At 41.8% G+C, this 14,811-nt stretch overlaps 1 protein-coding gene across 1 annotated transcript in view; it reads right to left on the reverse strand.

The window, feature by feature from the left end:
- Window positions 1–14,811, reverse strand: part of ecpas (Ecm29 proteasome adaptor and scaffold) — a 151,690-nt gene that overhangs the window by 76,508 nt on the left and 60,371 nt on the right. Inside the window, exon 17 of the mRNA XM_063048986.1 lies at window positions 3,613–3,693. Within this exon, the coding sequence (XP_062905056.1) occupies window positions 3,613–3,693 (81 nt within the window). The remainder of the gene's footprint in view (window positions 1–3,612; window positions 3,694–14,811) is intronic.

A 14,811-nucleotide genomic window follows, 5' to 3' on the forward strand; every position in this document is an offset into this window, starting at 1 on the left:
AAAGCAAAGTCATAGGTAGACAGGTTGGTGAAAAAGGTGTTTGGCATCCTGGTTTACAGTCACAGTATTGAGTATAGGAGCTGGACATTACCTTGCAGTTGTAAAGCTGTTGATGAGACCAAACTTGGAGCACTGTATACAGTTTTGGTCATAGGAGTACATTTGCTCATCCCTGTTATAGGATGAGTGGTTAAACTGGAAACAGTGCATAAAGAAATTTGTGCTGATGTTACCAGGATGAGTAAGCCTGGGTTAGAAGAAGAAATTGGCCAGGGTAGATCTTTATCCTTGGAAAATGGAAGAAAGAGGGGAAACCTTATAGAAATGTTTAAAATTATGAGGGACATAAAGTGCAGTCTTTTCCTGGGGGTAAGGGAGTCCAAAACTAATAGTATAAATTTTAGTGTGAGAAGCGAAAGATTTAAAAAGAACTGAAGGACAACCTTTTCACATGGGGTGGCGAGTAAATGGAACAAGCAGTTGATGCAGGGATGATGGAATAATTTAAGATACACTTGGATAGATACATAGAGGGGCAAGGTTTAGAGGGATAAATGCCGATAATAATAAAGTGGTACGAGCTGGGTGGGCACTGTGGTTGGCATGGACTGATTGGGCCAAAGGGCATGTATCTGTGCTATATTTTTCTATGACTCAATGACACTATAAATTAAAGGAGTTTTATCAGTGACAGGTGTTTATATTTCAACTGGACAGAATCGTGCTTGACTCTACTTGAGTGGAACTTTAACCACCTCCTCTACAAATGTGCTTGGACATATACAGAGTAAAGCTTTTTTTGTTAAGTTTGAATGCTAAGACATGGGAGCAGAAGAACACTTCAAGCATTTAAATGGAAATGGAATAGGTTTAAGATGGCTGGAGGGTGGGAAGTTGGGGGGAGGGGTGGTTTCCAATGGAATCTTCACTCTTTACAAGCCAGACTGGAAAGCACCGTCAAATCAAAGTGAAACTATTCTGTACAGGATATTTCAGCCCACTGTGTGCCGAAGTCAGTTTAGCTTAGGACTTCATCTGCCTGCAAGTTTGCATTGTCAAGATGGAGAAAACTCTTTGATAAACAGTCAGCATGAAATAACTTAAAACAAAGATTTTATTATAACTTGAGAAAGGATTATCTTTGGAAACGATTGAAAAAGCTGAATGAAATAACCAAGTAAACCTCAGCAATAATATATTAAGCAAATCTGTCCCATAGTAAATATTAAAATGCTCAGTTCAAACTCCAAAATTAACAGTAGCACAACTCCCATTGTACAAGGGCTTTCATAAACAACATATATGAATTAAGCAGAACAAAAATATATTTATTTTCTACATAAACTCAAGGCGAACAGAAAAAAATAGTTACTGTGCATTCTGAAGAGAAATACAAAAGAGGATGTAATCATTTTGAAAATAAACTTGAATGAGTGTATTAATACACTGTTATGGGAGAATATTGTTCAAGGAAGCAAGCATTTCATGAATAGTAAATAAATAATGTTTCAGAATATAAACAATTTTTGTGGCTCTCCCAAATTGCATATCTTTGTTTACAGGGTCATAGAAAAGTACAGCATGAAACAGGCTATCTGGCCCATCTAGTCCATGCCAAACTATTTACACTGCCTAGTCCCACTGACCTCCATCCAGACCATAGCCTTCCAAACCCCACCCATCCATGTACCTATCCGAACTTCTCAAACATTGAAATTGAGCTCACATGCACCACTTGAGCTGGCAACTCATTCCACATTCTCACGACCCTCTAAGTAAAGAGGTTTCCTCTCATGTTCATCTTGTTCTACCACACTCCTCAGTGCCCTACCGCTCATTATGTAAGACCTACCTTGGTTGATCCTGCTGAAGTGCAAGAACTCGCACTTGTCTGCATTAAATTCCATCCGCCATTTTTCAGCTCATTTTTACAGCTGGTCCAGATCCTGCTCCAAGATCTGATAATTTTCCTTGCTGTCCACTAAACTCTCAATCTTGGCGTTATCCACAAATATGCTGATCCAGTTAACCACATTATCATACAGACTGTTGATATCGATGACACACAACAAACAAGCACTGATCCCCGCGGCACTGCACTAGTCACAGGCCTCCAGTTAGAGAGGTAACCATCTAGTACCACTGTACGGCTTCTCCCACGAAGACAATGTCTAATCTAATTTACTCCCTCATCTTGAATGCCCAGTGACCCAACCTTCCTGACCAATCTCCATGCGGGACCTTGTCAAATGCCTTACTGTTAAGTCCATGTAGACAACATCCACTACCTTGCCTTCATCAACTTTCATTATAACTCCTTTAAAAAACTCTAAGACTGGTGAACCATGATCTACCAAGTACAAAGCAATGCTGACTATCCCTAATCAGTCCCTATCTATCCAAATACTCATATATTTGGTCCCTTAGAATTCCATCCAATCATTTTCCCACTACTGATGTCAGCCTATAATTTCCTGATTTATTTTTAGAGCCTTTTTTAAATAAGGAATAACATTAGCTATCCTCCAATCCTCTGGCACTTCATCTGTCACTAAGAATGATTTAAATACCTCTACAATTTCTGCACTTGCCTCACACTGGGCTTGAGGGAACACCTCGTCGGGGCATGGAGATTTATCAACCCCTAATTTGCTCCAAGACAGCCAACACGTCCTCCTCGGTAATCTGAATAGGCTCCATGACCTCGCTGTTGCTCTGCCTCACTTCTATAGACTGTATCTGTCTCTCGAGAAAAAACAGATTCGAGAAAAAACAGATGCAAAAAAACATTTAAAATTTCCTCCCATTTCTTTTGGCTCCATGCATAGGTTACCATTCTGATCTTCCAGAGGACCAATTTTGTCCATTCAATCCTTTTCCTCTTAATGTATCTGTAGAATCCCTTAGGATTCTCCTTCACCTTGGCTGCTAGGACAACCTCCTGCCTTCTTTTAACTCTCCTGATTTCTTTTTTAAGTGTTCTCTTGCATTTCTTATTCTCTGGAAGTACCTCAGTTGCTCTTACCTGCCAGTACCTCATTTTTTTTTTCTTAGCCAGGGCCTCAATATCTCTTAAAAACCAAGGCTCCTTAAACCTGTAATATTTATCTTTTATTCCGACACATACAAACTTTGTACTCTCAAAATTTAAAATTATACTTGCAATAAATTATCATATGAATTTTAGGCTTTGTGGTACAAATTCTAGTCTTCTCTAGTGTATAAAAATAAATCTCCTAAATCTAAAGTATGGACCACTATAAATTATACAATGCTAATCTTAACTAACGCGAGTAGTTCCACAGCTCCCACTAAACAAAAAGAACAGCATTCTAACATCACAAATAATTGCAAATTAAGTGAAACAATTGGCTAATGAACAGATAATGATTCTGTTCCTTATGTTGGGAATTTGACTGCAATAGCATTTTTATCTATAAATGCTTCACAGTAAGCACCCAGTTTTCTTTCGCCATCATGTTCTTTCATTTCTTCAGTTCAATCTACTGTTCAATTTGCCCTCTACTGCATTATTTTTTTCTATATTAGATACTCACGCGAGGGGACATTGCAGAATGGAAAACCAGTTTCCATCATTTCAACATTCCTTACCTCGGCATAGGTAGCTGGGTTAAATGGCAGGATGTGTGTTCCAGTAACATACTTTGCTGAAGTTTTTATCCTTTGAGAAGCCTGAGAAGAAAGAAAAGGTTAAGATGCATTTCTTAGACTAAATTTAGAAGATAGGATATAACTGCATTTAAACCTGTGACAGAAGCTATGTGTCATAAAGATCAGGGAACTGAAAATTTTTTTTTGAATAGAGCTACATGAAACAGCCCTACTAATGAGACGACTATATAAAACTTAAGAGACCACTTAGAGATAGGATGGCAAGTCCTGGACCAGGGGCAGATAAACAAGGAACACGCAAGGCTCTGTAGGATGTCCACATTTAGATCCAGATGTAGGTTCACATTTAGCTCTAGAATATCGTTCTGTCCAAATAGGAATAGGAATGTTTCACTAATCCAAACAGGAATTAGTTTGTTACATTAAAACAGTAAAATACTATTGGGTAAAGGTTTGTCACATTACAGCACTGGAATCCACTAGTCATTATAAAATGAATACCACATTGGTATGTCCTAATTTGACACCAGATAACAAAAAGGTGAAGTATTAGTTAACAGGAATCTCTATAAAGTCAATACAGGTTTATCATGGCATAGTGATGATGTATAGAACTAGTGGGCTTAAGTTTGGAAAGATAGAAGTGAGGACAGAAGGTATGGCAAGGGGTGCACTGACTGTAATAGCAAGTTTATTGAGGAAGCAATAAAGCTCTGAAGAGATAGTAGAAGAGTGGATGAGGGTTGAGCAAGTATAATGGTCTATGTCTTCAATTATGGCTAAAAATATCACTATCTGGTCATGTGCAGCTAAAATAAAACACACTTCTTTAGAATGACTCTCAGAAGCGGCTTGGATTGTAAATGCAGTATATCCAACTACATCATTTAGCATCAGATTTAAATGATTGCTATAAATGCTGATAAATCAAATTTGCATATATGGGCAAGAGTTAAGCATTCAAAAAAATTAGGATATACGTGAACAGATAGTCATCAACAAGATGCAAACTACTGAGCATTTCATATAACCTTTTGAAATAAATAATGTGAAGCGTATGGGGAACTAGACTGTATACCTGTTTATTACAATGATAATTTGTCACACATTCTTAATTTCTGTTACTAACTTCACCAAAGACAGATGGAATCATACAGAATGCAAAATGGCCTTTCATTCCACTGAGTCTGTGTTGACCATTTATTGCAGGGTTTGTCAACCGGGGTTCATGAGAGGTTACTTGCAGTTCCATGAGAGATCGTGATTAAATAAAAAACATTGTTTTTTGAACTTCGCGCAACACACGATGCTAGCGCTCACAGTGGTGGTTAGTGACCAAGCAGTCCTGTTAGCAATTTCTCTCGGCCAAGTGTGGCAGTGTGCAATAGCAGCATGTTTATTCTCAGTTTTTAACGCGAGATAGGGGAGGCGGTTGATAATTGGTGAGCGCTGTACTGCATTGAGGGGATGACAGCAGGCTGATAATTGGTGAGTGCTGTATTGCATAGAGGGGAGGACAGTACGCTGATGAGGAGTGTGAAGTGCATTTCCTGAATGGACTCGCCCAACTTGGGCTGTGATGCCAACCTTTCCCTCATGAGCTACATGCCCCAACTTCCCCTTTCACACCACTGACTGACTTATGGGAGTGAACAAATTCTACTGGTGTAGTAGAAAATTGGAGGGAAATTTTCATTCTAAAGATGATTCAGTATGGTGATTTCTGAAGAGGAGGTGTGTGATGGAAGAGGAGGATTCTAGGCCTACGTATAATTCTGATAAGGTTAGTGATTAAGAATTACAATCTTCTGAGTCATTTCACAGAACTAGTGCAACAACAGACACAAAAAGTCCATCTTTTTTACAAAACTACAGAAGTTTATTTACACACAAAGTACAAACTTTTAAGTATTTACAATACAGTGAATAAATTCAAATTAAAATATGATTACTACTGTCTATAAAACAGTCAATTCCCTGGGGCGTCCCCCGCTCTCAAAAACCCCCCACTGTAACCATTGTGACCACAAGGAGGGCTGGGCACGAAAGTATCCTCAGAAGGGGGGCAGGCTGTCGGCCCTGGCAGAGCCCTTGACGTTCCGCCACCTAGACATGTGAACAGCCGTCTTAGGCAGGCCCAGGAGCAAGCCCACCAGTAGGCCCCTTCTCACGACCAACCCTCTTCCGTACTGGGTGCCCATATACAAGGAGCACAGGGCTGAAGTGCAATCAGAACCTGATTAGCAGCCCTTTCAGATACTCAAATAGGGGCTGCAACCTTTCACACCCCATATAAGTGTGGTATACTGATTCCTCCTGGCCACAGAATGGACAAGTGTACAGGGTGTCAGTGAACCTGCTTAAAAACCTGCCACACGGTACTGCCCTATGCAACACCTTTCACCTCAGGTCCCCAATGTACAGGGGCAAGACCTCTGCATAAAGAGCTTTCCACTGGGAAAGGTGTACAAGAACAGCCCGTACAAGAAACGGTTTGGAGAATCATGGAAAGGCACAGTGGGTATCCCCATTCGATGGCTCAAACTGTGCGGGACCCTCTCCCATGTGGTATCCTGAAGCCTGGGTCCGACCAAGTCAAAAGGTTCTATTCAAAAGGTTCAAACGAACATCTAAAGAAGCCTGATGCACTTTGGAAACAAGTCCTGTAGACTGATGAAGTTAAAATAGAACTTTTTGGCCGCAATGAGCAAAGGTATGCATGGAGAGAAAAGGGTGCAGAATTTCATGAAAAGAACCACTCTCCAACTGTTAAGCATGGGGGTGGATCGATTGTGCTTTGGGCTTGTGTTGCAGCCAGTGGCACAGGTAACATTTACTGGTAGAGGGAAGAATGAATTCAATTAAATACCAGCAAATTCTGGAAGCAAACATCACACCATCTGTAAAAAAAAGCTGAAGATGAAAAGAGGATGGCTTCTACAAAAGGATTATGATCCTAAACACACCTCAAAATCCACAATGGACTACCTCAAGAGGCGAAAACTGAAGGTTTTGCCATGGCCCTCACAATCCCCTGACCTAAACATCATCGAAAATCTGTGGATAGACCTCAAACGAGCAGTGCATGCAAGACAGCCCAGGAATCTCACAGAACTAGAAGCCTTTTGCAAGGAAGAATGGGTGAAAATCCTCCAAACAAGAATTGAAAGACTCTTAGCTGGCTACAAAAAGCTTTTACAAGCTGTGATACTTGCCAAAAAGGGTGTTACTAAGTACTGCCATGCAGGGTGCCCGAACTTTTGCTGTGGGCCCTTTTCCTTTTTTGTTATTTTGAAACTGTAAAAAGATGGAAATAAAGAAGTTTTCTTGCTTAAAATATTAAAGAAATGTGTCATCTTTAACCTTATGTCTTTTGGAAATCAGTTCATCTTTTACTCGCTTAGCTATTCACAGTAACAGAAATTTTGACCAGGGGTGCCCAAACACTTGCACGCCACTGTATGTGTGAGCAAGCTTTTTCTTGTTTAACAAGTATCAAGAGCAAGGATAGAAATCATCTTACTTCAGCTGAAGGTGAAATCTGCGTGTGCTTATCTCAAGTTCTTCCCAGAATTGAGAAATTTATTCTGTTTTTCTAATGAGTTTTAAAAATTTATGAAAGAGAAAGAATTAGTAATTTCAAGAAAGGTAAGTTAAGCTCAAATACCTGTTCTTTTTCAAGAAAGGTTGGCTAAAAATTCATTCTCTACTCAAAAGAGCAATAACAATTATTTTTGGATTATTACATCTACAAATTACTGATTATACTAATGTACTGTGAGCTCTAGATATAATAATTCTTAAGCAGGGGTTCCCTGAAATCTGAAAATTATTTCAAGGAATCCTCTGGAGTAAAAAGATTGAGAAAGGCTGATTTATTGTATACAGTAAAATTTTGATAATCTGCTATCTGATTATTTGACATCCAGGTTATGTTTGCTGTGTTCCCTTCTCCCCGCTACTCGCTACATCCTCAGTTCCAATGTTCCTTTTCTGCTCACTGAAGCTCCAGTTTCTGTTCTCTCTTCTTGGCAGATTACTATTCCTCCAGATCAACCCCCACCCAACAAAATAACATCCATCATTACTTTATGACCACCCCTGCCCCCCCAGTTGGGTTTGACCATGGATGTTGCATCCTATATGCTACACCCGCCAGGGTGGGAACTGGAGTGAAGGGACTCAGGATAGGATGGATGCTAAAAAAGCAAAGATAGCGTGCTGTCACACTATCAGGAAGGACAGACAGATGATAGGACATAATTGCAGCCAGCAGGGTGAGTATCAATGCATTAGGGATGCAGAATCAAAACGGGTAGCAAATACAGCACTCAAAATGTTATATCTCAATGCATGGAGTATAAGAAATAAGGTGGATGATCTTGTTGCACTATTACAGATTGCCAGGTATGATGTTGTGGCCATCACTGAATCGTGGCTGAAGGATGGTTGTAGTTGGGAGCTGAATGTCCAAGGTTACACATTGTATCGGAGGGATAGGAAGCTTGGCAGAGGGGGTGGCGTGGCTCTGCTGGTAAAGAATGGCATCAACTCAGCAGGAAGATGTGACATAGGATTAGAAGATGTTGTCTCCTTGTGAGTTGAGTGAAGAAACTGCAAGGGTAAAAGGACCCTGATGACAGTTATATACAGGCCTCCCAATAGCAGCTGGGATGTGGACCACATATTACAACAGGAAATTGAAAAGGTGTATCAAAAGGGCAATGTTATGATAGGCATGGGAGATTTCACCCCCATGCAGATCGGTTGGGAAAATCAGGTTGGAAATGGACCCCGAGAGAGTGTTTGTTGAATGCCGATAAGATGGCTTCTCAGAGCAGTTTGTCGTTGGGACTACTAGGACACCAGCTGTACTGGATTGGGAGTTGTGCAATGAACTGGAGATGATTAGGGAGCTCAAGGTAAAAGTACCTTTAGGAGATCACAATATGATTAAATTCAACTTGAAATCTGGTAGGAAAGTAAAGTCTGATGTAGCAGTATTTCAGTGGAGTAAAGGAACATAAGAACATAGGAAATTGGAGCAGGCGTTGGCCATCTGGCCCGTTGAGCCTGCTCCGCCATTCAATAAGATCATGGCTGATCTGGCCATGGACTCATCTCCACCTACCTGTCTTTTTCCCATCACCCTTAATACCCCATACTATGCAAAAATATATCCAATCTTGCCTTAAATATATTTACTGAGGTAGCCTCCACTGCTTCATTGGGCAAAGAATTCCACTTATTCACCACCTTCTGGGAAAATCTGCTGCCCCGAATCTTGAGGCTATGACCCTGAGTTTTAGTCTCAGCTATCAGTGGAAACAACTTTCCTGCCTCTATCTTATCTATCCCTTTCATAATTTTATATGTTTCTATAAGACCTCCTCTCATTCTTCTGAACTCCAGTCAGTACAGTCCCTGGTGACTCAATCTCTCCCCACAGTCTAACCCCCTCATCTCTGGAATCAACCTGATGAATCTTCTCTGCACCGCCTCCAAAGCCAGTATATCCTTCCTCAAGTAAAGAGACCAGAACTACATGCAGTACTCCAGGTGCAGCCTCACCAGTACCCTGTACAGTTGCAGCATAACCTCCCTGCTCTTAAATTCAAACCCTCTAGCAATGAAGGGCAACATTTCATTTGCCTTCTTGGTAGCCTGCTACACCTGCACACCAACCTTTTATGATTCGTGCACAAGTACTCCCAAGTCCCTCTGCACAACAGCATGCTGCAATTTTTCACCATTTAAATAATAATCTGCTCTTCCATTTTTCCTTCCAAAGTGGATGACCTCGCATTTATCAACATGGTATTGCATCAGCAAGATCCTTGCTCACTCAGTTAACCTATCTATATCTCTCTGCAGACTCTCCGTATCTTCTGCACAATTTGCTTTTCCACTCAATTTAGTATCATCAGCAAACTTTAGATGCACTACACTCGGTCCCCTCTTCCAGACTGTTAATGTACATCATGAATAGTTGCAGGCCCAGCACTGATCCCTGTGGCACACCACTGATTGCCAACCAGAGTAATACCCAAGTATGCCAACTCTCTGCTTTCTATTGGTTAACCAATCCTCTATCCATGGTGACACATCATCCCACCTCTATGCATCCTTATCTAACGGATAAGTCTTTTATGCAGTGCCTTATCGAATGCCTTCTGGAAATCCAAGTAAATAATGTCCATCTGTTCCCCCTCTATCCACTGTGCTCGTTATATCCTCAAAGAACACCAGTAAGTTTGTCAAACAGGATCTGCGTTTGCTGAATCCATGCTGCGTTTGCCTGATAGATCTACTTCTTTCCAGATGCCTCACTATTTCTTATTTAAAGATAATTTCAGGCATTTCCCAACTACCAAAATTACAGTGGTATGAGAGAGGAGTTGGCCAAAGTAAAATGGGAGGAGATGCTGGCAGGGATGACAGCAGAGCAGCAAAGTTGTGAGTTTCTAGGAAAAATGAAAAAGGTGCAGGATAAATGCATGCCAAAAACAAAGAAATACTCAAATGGCAAAAGAGTACATCTGTGGCTGACAAGGGAAGTCAAAGCTAATGTAAAAGCAAAAGAGAGGACATACAACAAAGCAAAAATTAATGGGAAGACAGAGGATTGGGAAACTCTTTAAAACCCTACAGAGAGCAACTGGAAGAATCATTAGGAGGAAAAAGATGAACTACGAAAGCAAGCTAGCAAACAATATCAAAGTGGATAGTAAAAGTAGGTAAAAAGAAATTAAGAGATAAGAGTGGATATAGGATTGCTAGAAAATGAGGCTGGAGAAATAATAACAGAGGCCAAGGAGACGGCAGATGAACTAAATGAGTATTTTGCATCAGTCTTCACTGTAGAAGACACCAGCAGTGTGCCAGCTGTTGAAGAGTGTCAAGGGAGAGACGTGAGTGTAGTTACTATTACAAAGGAGAAGGTGCTCAAAAAGCTGAAAGACCTAAGGGTACATAAGTCACCCAAGCCAGATGAACTGCACCTTAGGGTTCTGAATGAGGTACCAGTCGAGATCGTGGAGGCATTAGTGATCTTTCAAAAATAAATGGACTCGGGCATGATGCCAGAGGACTGGAAAATTGCAAATGTCACTCCACGCTTTAAGAAAGGAGGAAGGCAGTAGAAAGGAAATTATAGACCTGCTAGCCTGACCTCAGTAGTTGGGAAGATGTTGGAGTCAATTGTTAAGAATGAGGTTCTGGAGTACTTGGTGACACAGGACAAGATAGGACAAAGTCAACATGCTTTCCTTCAGGAAAAATTTTGTCCGACGAAGCTGCTGGAATTCTTTGAGGAGATTACACATAGGGCAGATAAAGGGGATGCAGTGGATGTTGTACATTTGGACTTTCAGAAGGCCTTTGACAAGGTGCGACACATGAGGCTGCTTACCAAGTTAAGATCCCATGGTATGACAGGAAAGTTACTGGCATGGTTCGAGCATTGGCTGATTGGTAGGAGGCAGTGAGCGGGAAGCAAAGCATCCTTTTCTGTTGGCTGCTAGTAACTAGTGGTGTTCTGCACGGATTGGTGTCGGGACCACTTCTTTTTGTGCTGTATATCAATGATTTATATGACAGAATAGATGGCTTTGTTGCCAAGGTTGCAAATAATACGAAGATTGGTAGAGGGGCAGCTAGTGTTGAGGAAACAGGTAGAATGCAGAAGGACAGACAGATTATGAGAATGGGCAAGAGAGTGGCAAATGAAATATAATGTTGGAGAATGCATGGTCATGCACCGGTAGTAGAAATAAATGTTTAGACTATTTTCTAAACGGGGAGAAAATCCAGGAACCTGAGATGCAGAGGGACTTGGGAGTCCTTGTGCAGAACAACCTGAAGGTTAACTTGCAGGTTGAATCAGTGGTGAGGAAGGCAAATACCATGTTAGCATTCATTTCAAGAGGTTTAGAGTTTAAGAGCAGGGATGTGATGCTGAGGTTTTATAAGATACTGGTGAGGCCTCACCTTGAGTATTGTGAACAGTGTTGGGCTCCTCATCTAAGAAAAGATGTGCTAGCATTGGAGACGGTTCAGAGGAGGTTCACAAGGATGATTCTAGGAACAAAAGGGTTATCATACAAGGAATGTTTGATAGCTCTGGGTCTGTACTCGCTGGAATTTAGAAGGATGAGCGGGGATCTCATTTAAAGATTGCATGGATGAACTACAACAATTGTTCATCCCAGTTTGGCAAAAGAATAAATCAAGGAAGGTAGTGCACCCGTGGCTGACAAGAGAAATTAGGGATAGTATCAATTCCAAAGAAGAAGCATACAAATTAGCCAGAAAAAGTGGCTCACCTGAGGACTGGGAGAAATTCAGAGTTCAGCAGAGGAGGACAAAGGGCTTAATTAGGAAGGGGAAAAAAGATTATGACAGAAAACTGGCAGGGAACATAAAAACTGACTGTAAAAGCTTTTATAGATATGTAAAAAGGAAAAGACTGGTAAAGACAAATGTAGGTCCCCTACAGACAGAAACAGGTGAATTGATTATGGGGAGCAAGGACATGGCAGACCAATTGAATAATTACTTTGGTTCTGTCTTCACTAAGGAGGACATAAATAATCTTCCAGAAATAGTAGGGGACAGAGGGTCCAGTGAGATGGAGGAACTGAGCGAAATACATGTTAGTAGGGAAGTGGTGTTAGGTAAATTGAAGGGATTAAAGGCAGATAAATCCCCAGGGCCAGATGGTCTGCATCCCAGAGTGCTTAAGGAAGTAGCCCAAGAAATAGTGGATGCATTAGTGATAATTTTTCAAAACTTGTTAGATTCTGGACTAGTTCCTGAGGGTTGGAGGGTGGCTAATGTAACCCCGCTTTTTAAAAAAGGAGGGAGAAATAAACTGGGGAATTATAGACCAGTTAGCCTAACGTCGGTGGTGGGGAAACTGCTGGAGTCAGTTATCAAAGATGTGATAACAACACATTTGGAAAGCGATGAAATCATCGGACAAAGTCAGCATGGATTTGTGAAAGGAAAATCATGTCTGACGAATCTCATAGAATTTTTTGAGGATGTAACTAGTAGAGTGGATAGGGGAGAACCAGTGGATGTGGTATATTTGGATTTCCAAAAGGCTTTTGACAAGGTCCCACACAGGAGATTAGTGTGCAAACTTAAAGCACACGGTATTGGGGGTAAGGTATTGATGTGGATAGAGAATTGGTTAGCAGACAGGAAGCAAAGAGTGGGAAATAAACGGGACCTTTTCAGAATGGCAGGCAGTGACTAGTGGGGTACCGCAAGGCTCAGTGCTGGGACCCCAGTTGTTTACAATATATATTAATGACTTGGATGAGGGAATTAAATGCAGCATCTCCAAGTTTGCGGATGACACGAAGCTGGGCGGCAGTGTTAGCTGTGAGGAGGATGTTAAGAGGATGCACGGTGACTTGGATAGGTTGGGTGAGTGGGCAAATTCATGGCAGATGCAATTTAATGTGGATAAATGTGAAGTTATCCACCTTGGTGGCAAAAATAGGAAAACAGATTATTATCTGAATGGTGGCCGATTAGGAAAAGGGGAGGTGCAACGAGACCTGGGTGTCATTACACACCAGTCATTGAAAGTGGGCATGCAGGTACAGCAGGTGGTGAAAAAGGCGAATGGTATGCTGGCATTTATAGCGAGAGGATTCGAGTACAGGAGCAGGGAGGTACGACTGCAGTTGTACAAGGCCTTGGTGAGACCACACCTGGAGTATTATGTGCAGTTTTGGTCCCCTAATCTGAGGAAAGACATCCTTGCCATAGAGGGAGTACAAAGAAGGTTCACCAGATTGATTCCTGGGATGGCAGGGCTTTCATATGAAGAAAGACTGGATGAACTAGGTTTGTACTCGTTGGAATTTAGAAGATTGAGGGGGGATCTGATTGAAACGTATAAAATCCTAAAGGGATTGGACAGGCTAGATGCAGGAAGATTGTTCCCAATGTTGGGGAAGTCCAGAACGAGGGGTCACAGTTTGAGGATAAGGGGGAAGCCTTTTAGGACCGAGATTAGGAAAAACTTCTTCACACAGAGAGTGGTGAATCTGTGGAATTCTCTGCCATAGGAAACAGTTGAGGCCAGTTCATTGGCTATATTTAAGAGGGAGTTAGATATGGCCCTTGTGGCTACGGGGATCAGGGGGTATGGAGGGAAGGCTGGTGCAGGGTTCTGAGTTGGATGATCAGCCATGATCATAATAAATGGCGATGCAGGCTCAAAGGGCCGAATGGCCTACTCCTGCACCTATTTTCTATGTTTCTATGTTTCTATGAAACCTTTTGACAGAGTAGATATGGAAAAATTGTTTCCCGTGGTAGGGGAGTCCAGGACAAGAGGGCACAGCATCAGGATAAAGGGGTGTCCATTTAAAACAGATATTTGAAGAAATTTCTTTAGCCAGAGGGTAGTGAATTTTGCCACAGGCAGCTGTGGAGGTCAGGCCATGGGGTGTATTTGAGGCAGAGCTTGATAGGTTCTTGATTGGACACGGCATCAAAGGTTATGGGGAGAAGGCTGGGAAGTGGGGTTGAGGAAGGAGAAAAAGGATCAGCCATGATTGAATGGAGGAGCAAATTTGATGGGCCAAATGGCCTAATTCTGTTTCCATGCCTCATAGTCTTATGGACATGGACAGCAAGTTGTTTCCCATGCAACTGGCTCCCCCTCTCCTTGCAGCTGATGAATCCAAAGGAACTGCAGAGTCCGATACAGTTCGGTACCAGTGGTTTCGAAGGAGTTGCCAGTTGGCGTTGAACTCAACACAGGACTGTCCTAGGGACTCCACCCCCAGATTTTTGCTCAGTGTTTACTGCTGAAGCCTTCCCCATGAGTGGGTATAGCCACAGGGCAGCAGAGAGTTGAGATAAAAGTTTTCCTTCTCCTAGATGAGCTGCCAACCACAGCTGATGAGCCTCGTCTGCCTGAAGCAACTGGTTTTAAGTCACCAGTGACCCGTCTCTGCCCGTTCTCTTGTCAGTAGAAACAGTTCTGCTGAGTTTAAGCCAGGTGCTGGATTTGGTTGCCAGAGGCTACTTGAGATGTATATCATTACTTGAAGGACGCTGAAACTAGTCTGGGACATTCTGATTCGTCACTATTGTGACAACAGAAGGAATGAATCCTTATATTTACTGGCCCTCACTGAAACTCCCAGGTGA

The sequence above is a fragment of the Mobula hypostoma genome, chromosome 5, assembly GCF_963921235.1.
Source record: "Mobula hypostoma chromosome 5, sMobHyp1.1, whole genome shotgun sequence".
NCBI lineage: Eukaryota > Metazoa > Chordata > Chondrichthyes > Myliobatiformes > Myliobatidae > Mobula > Mobula hypostoma.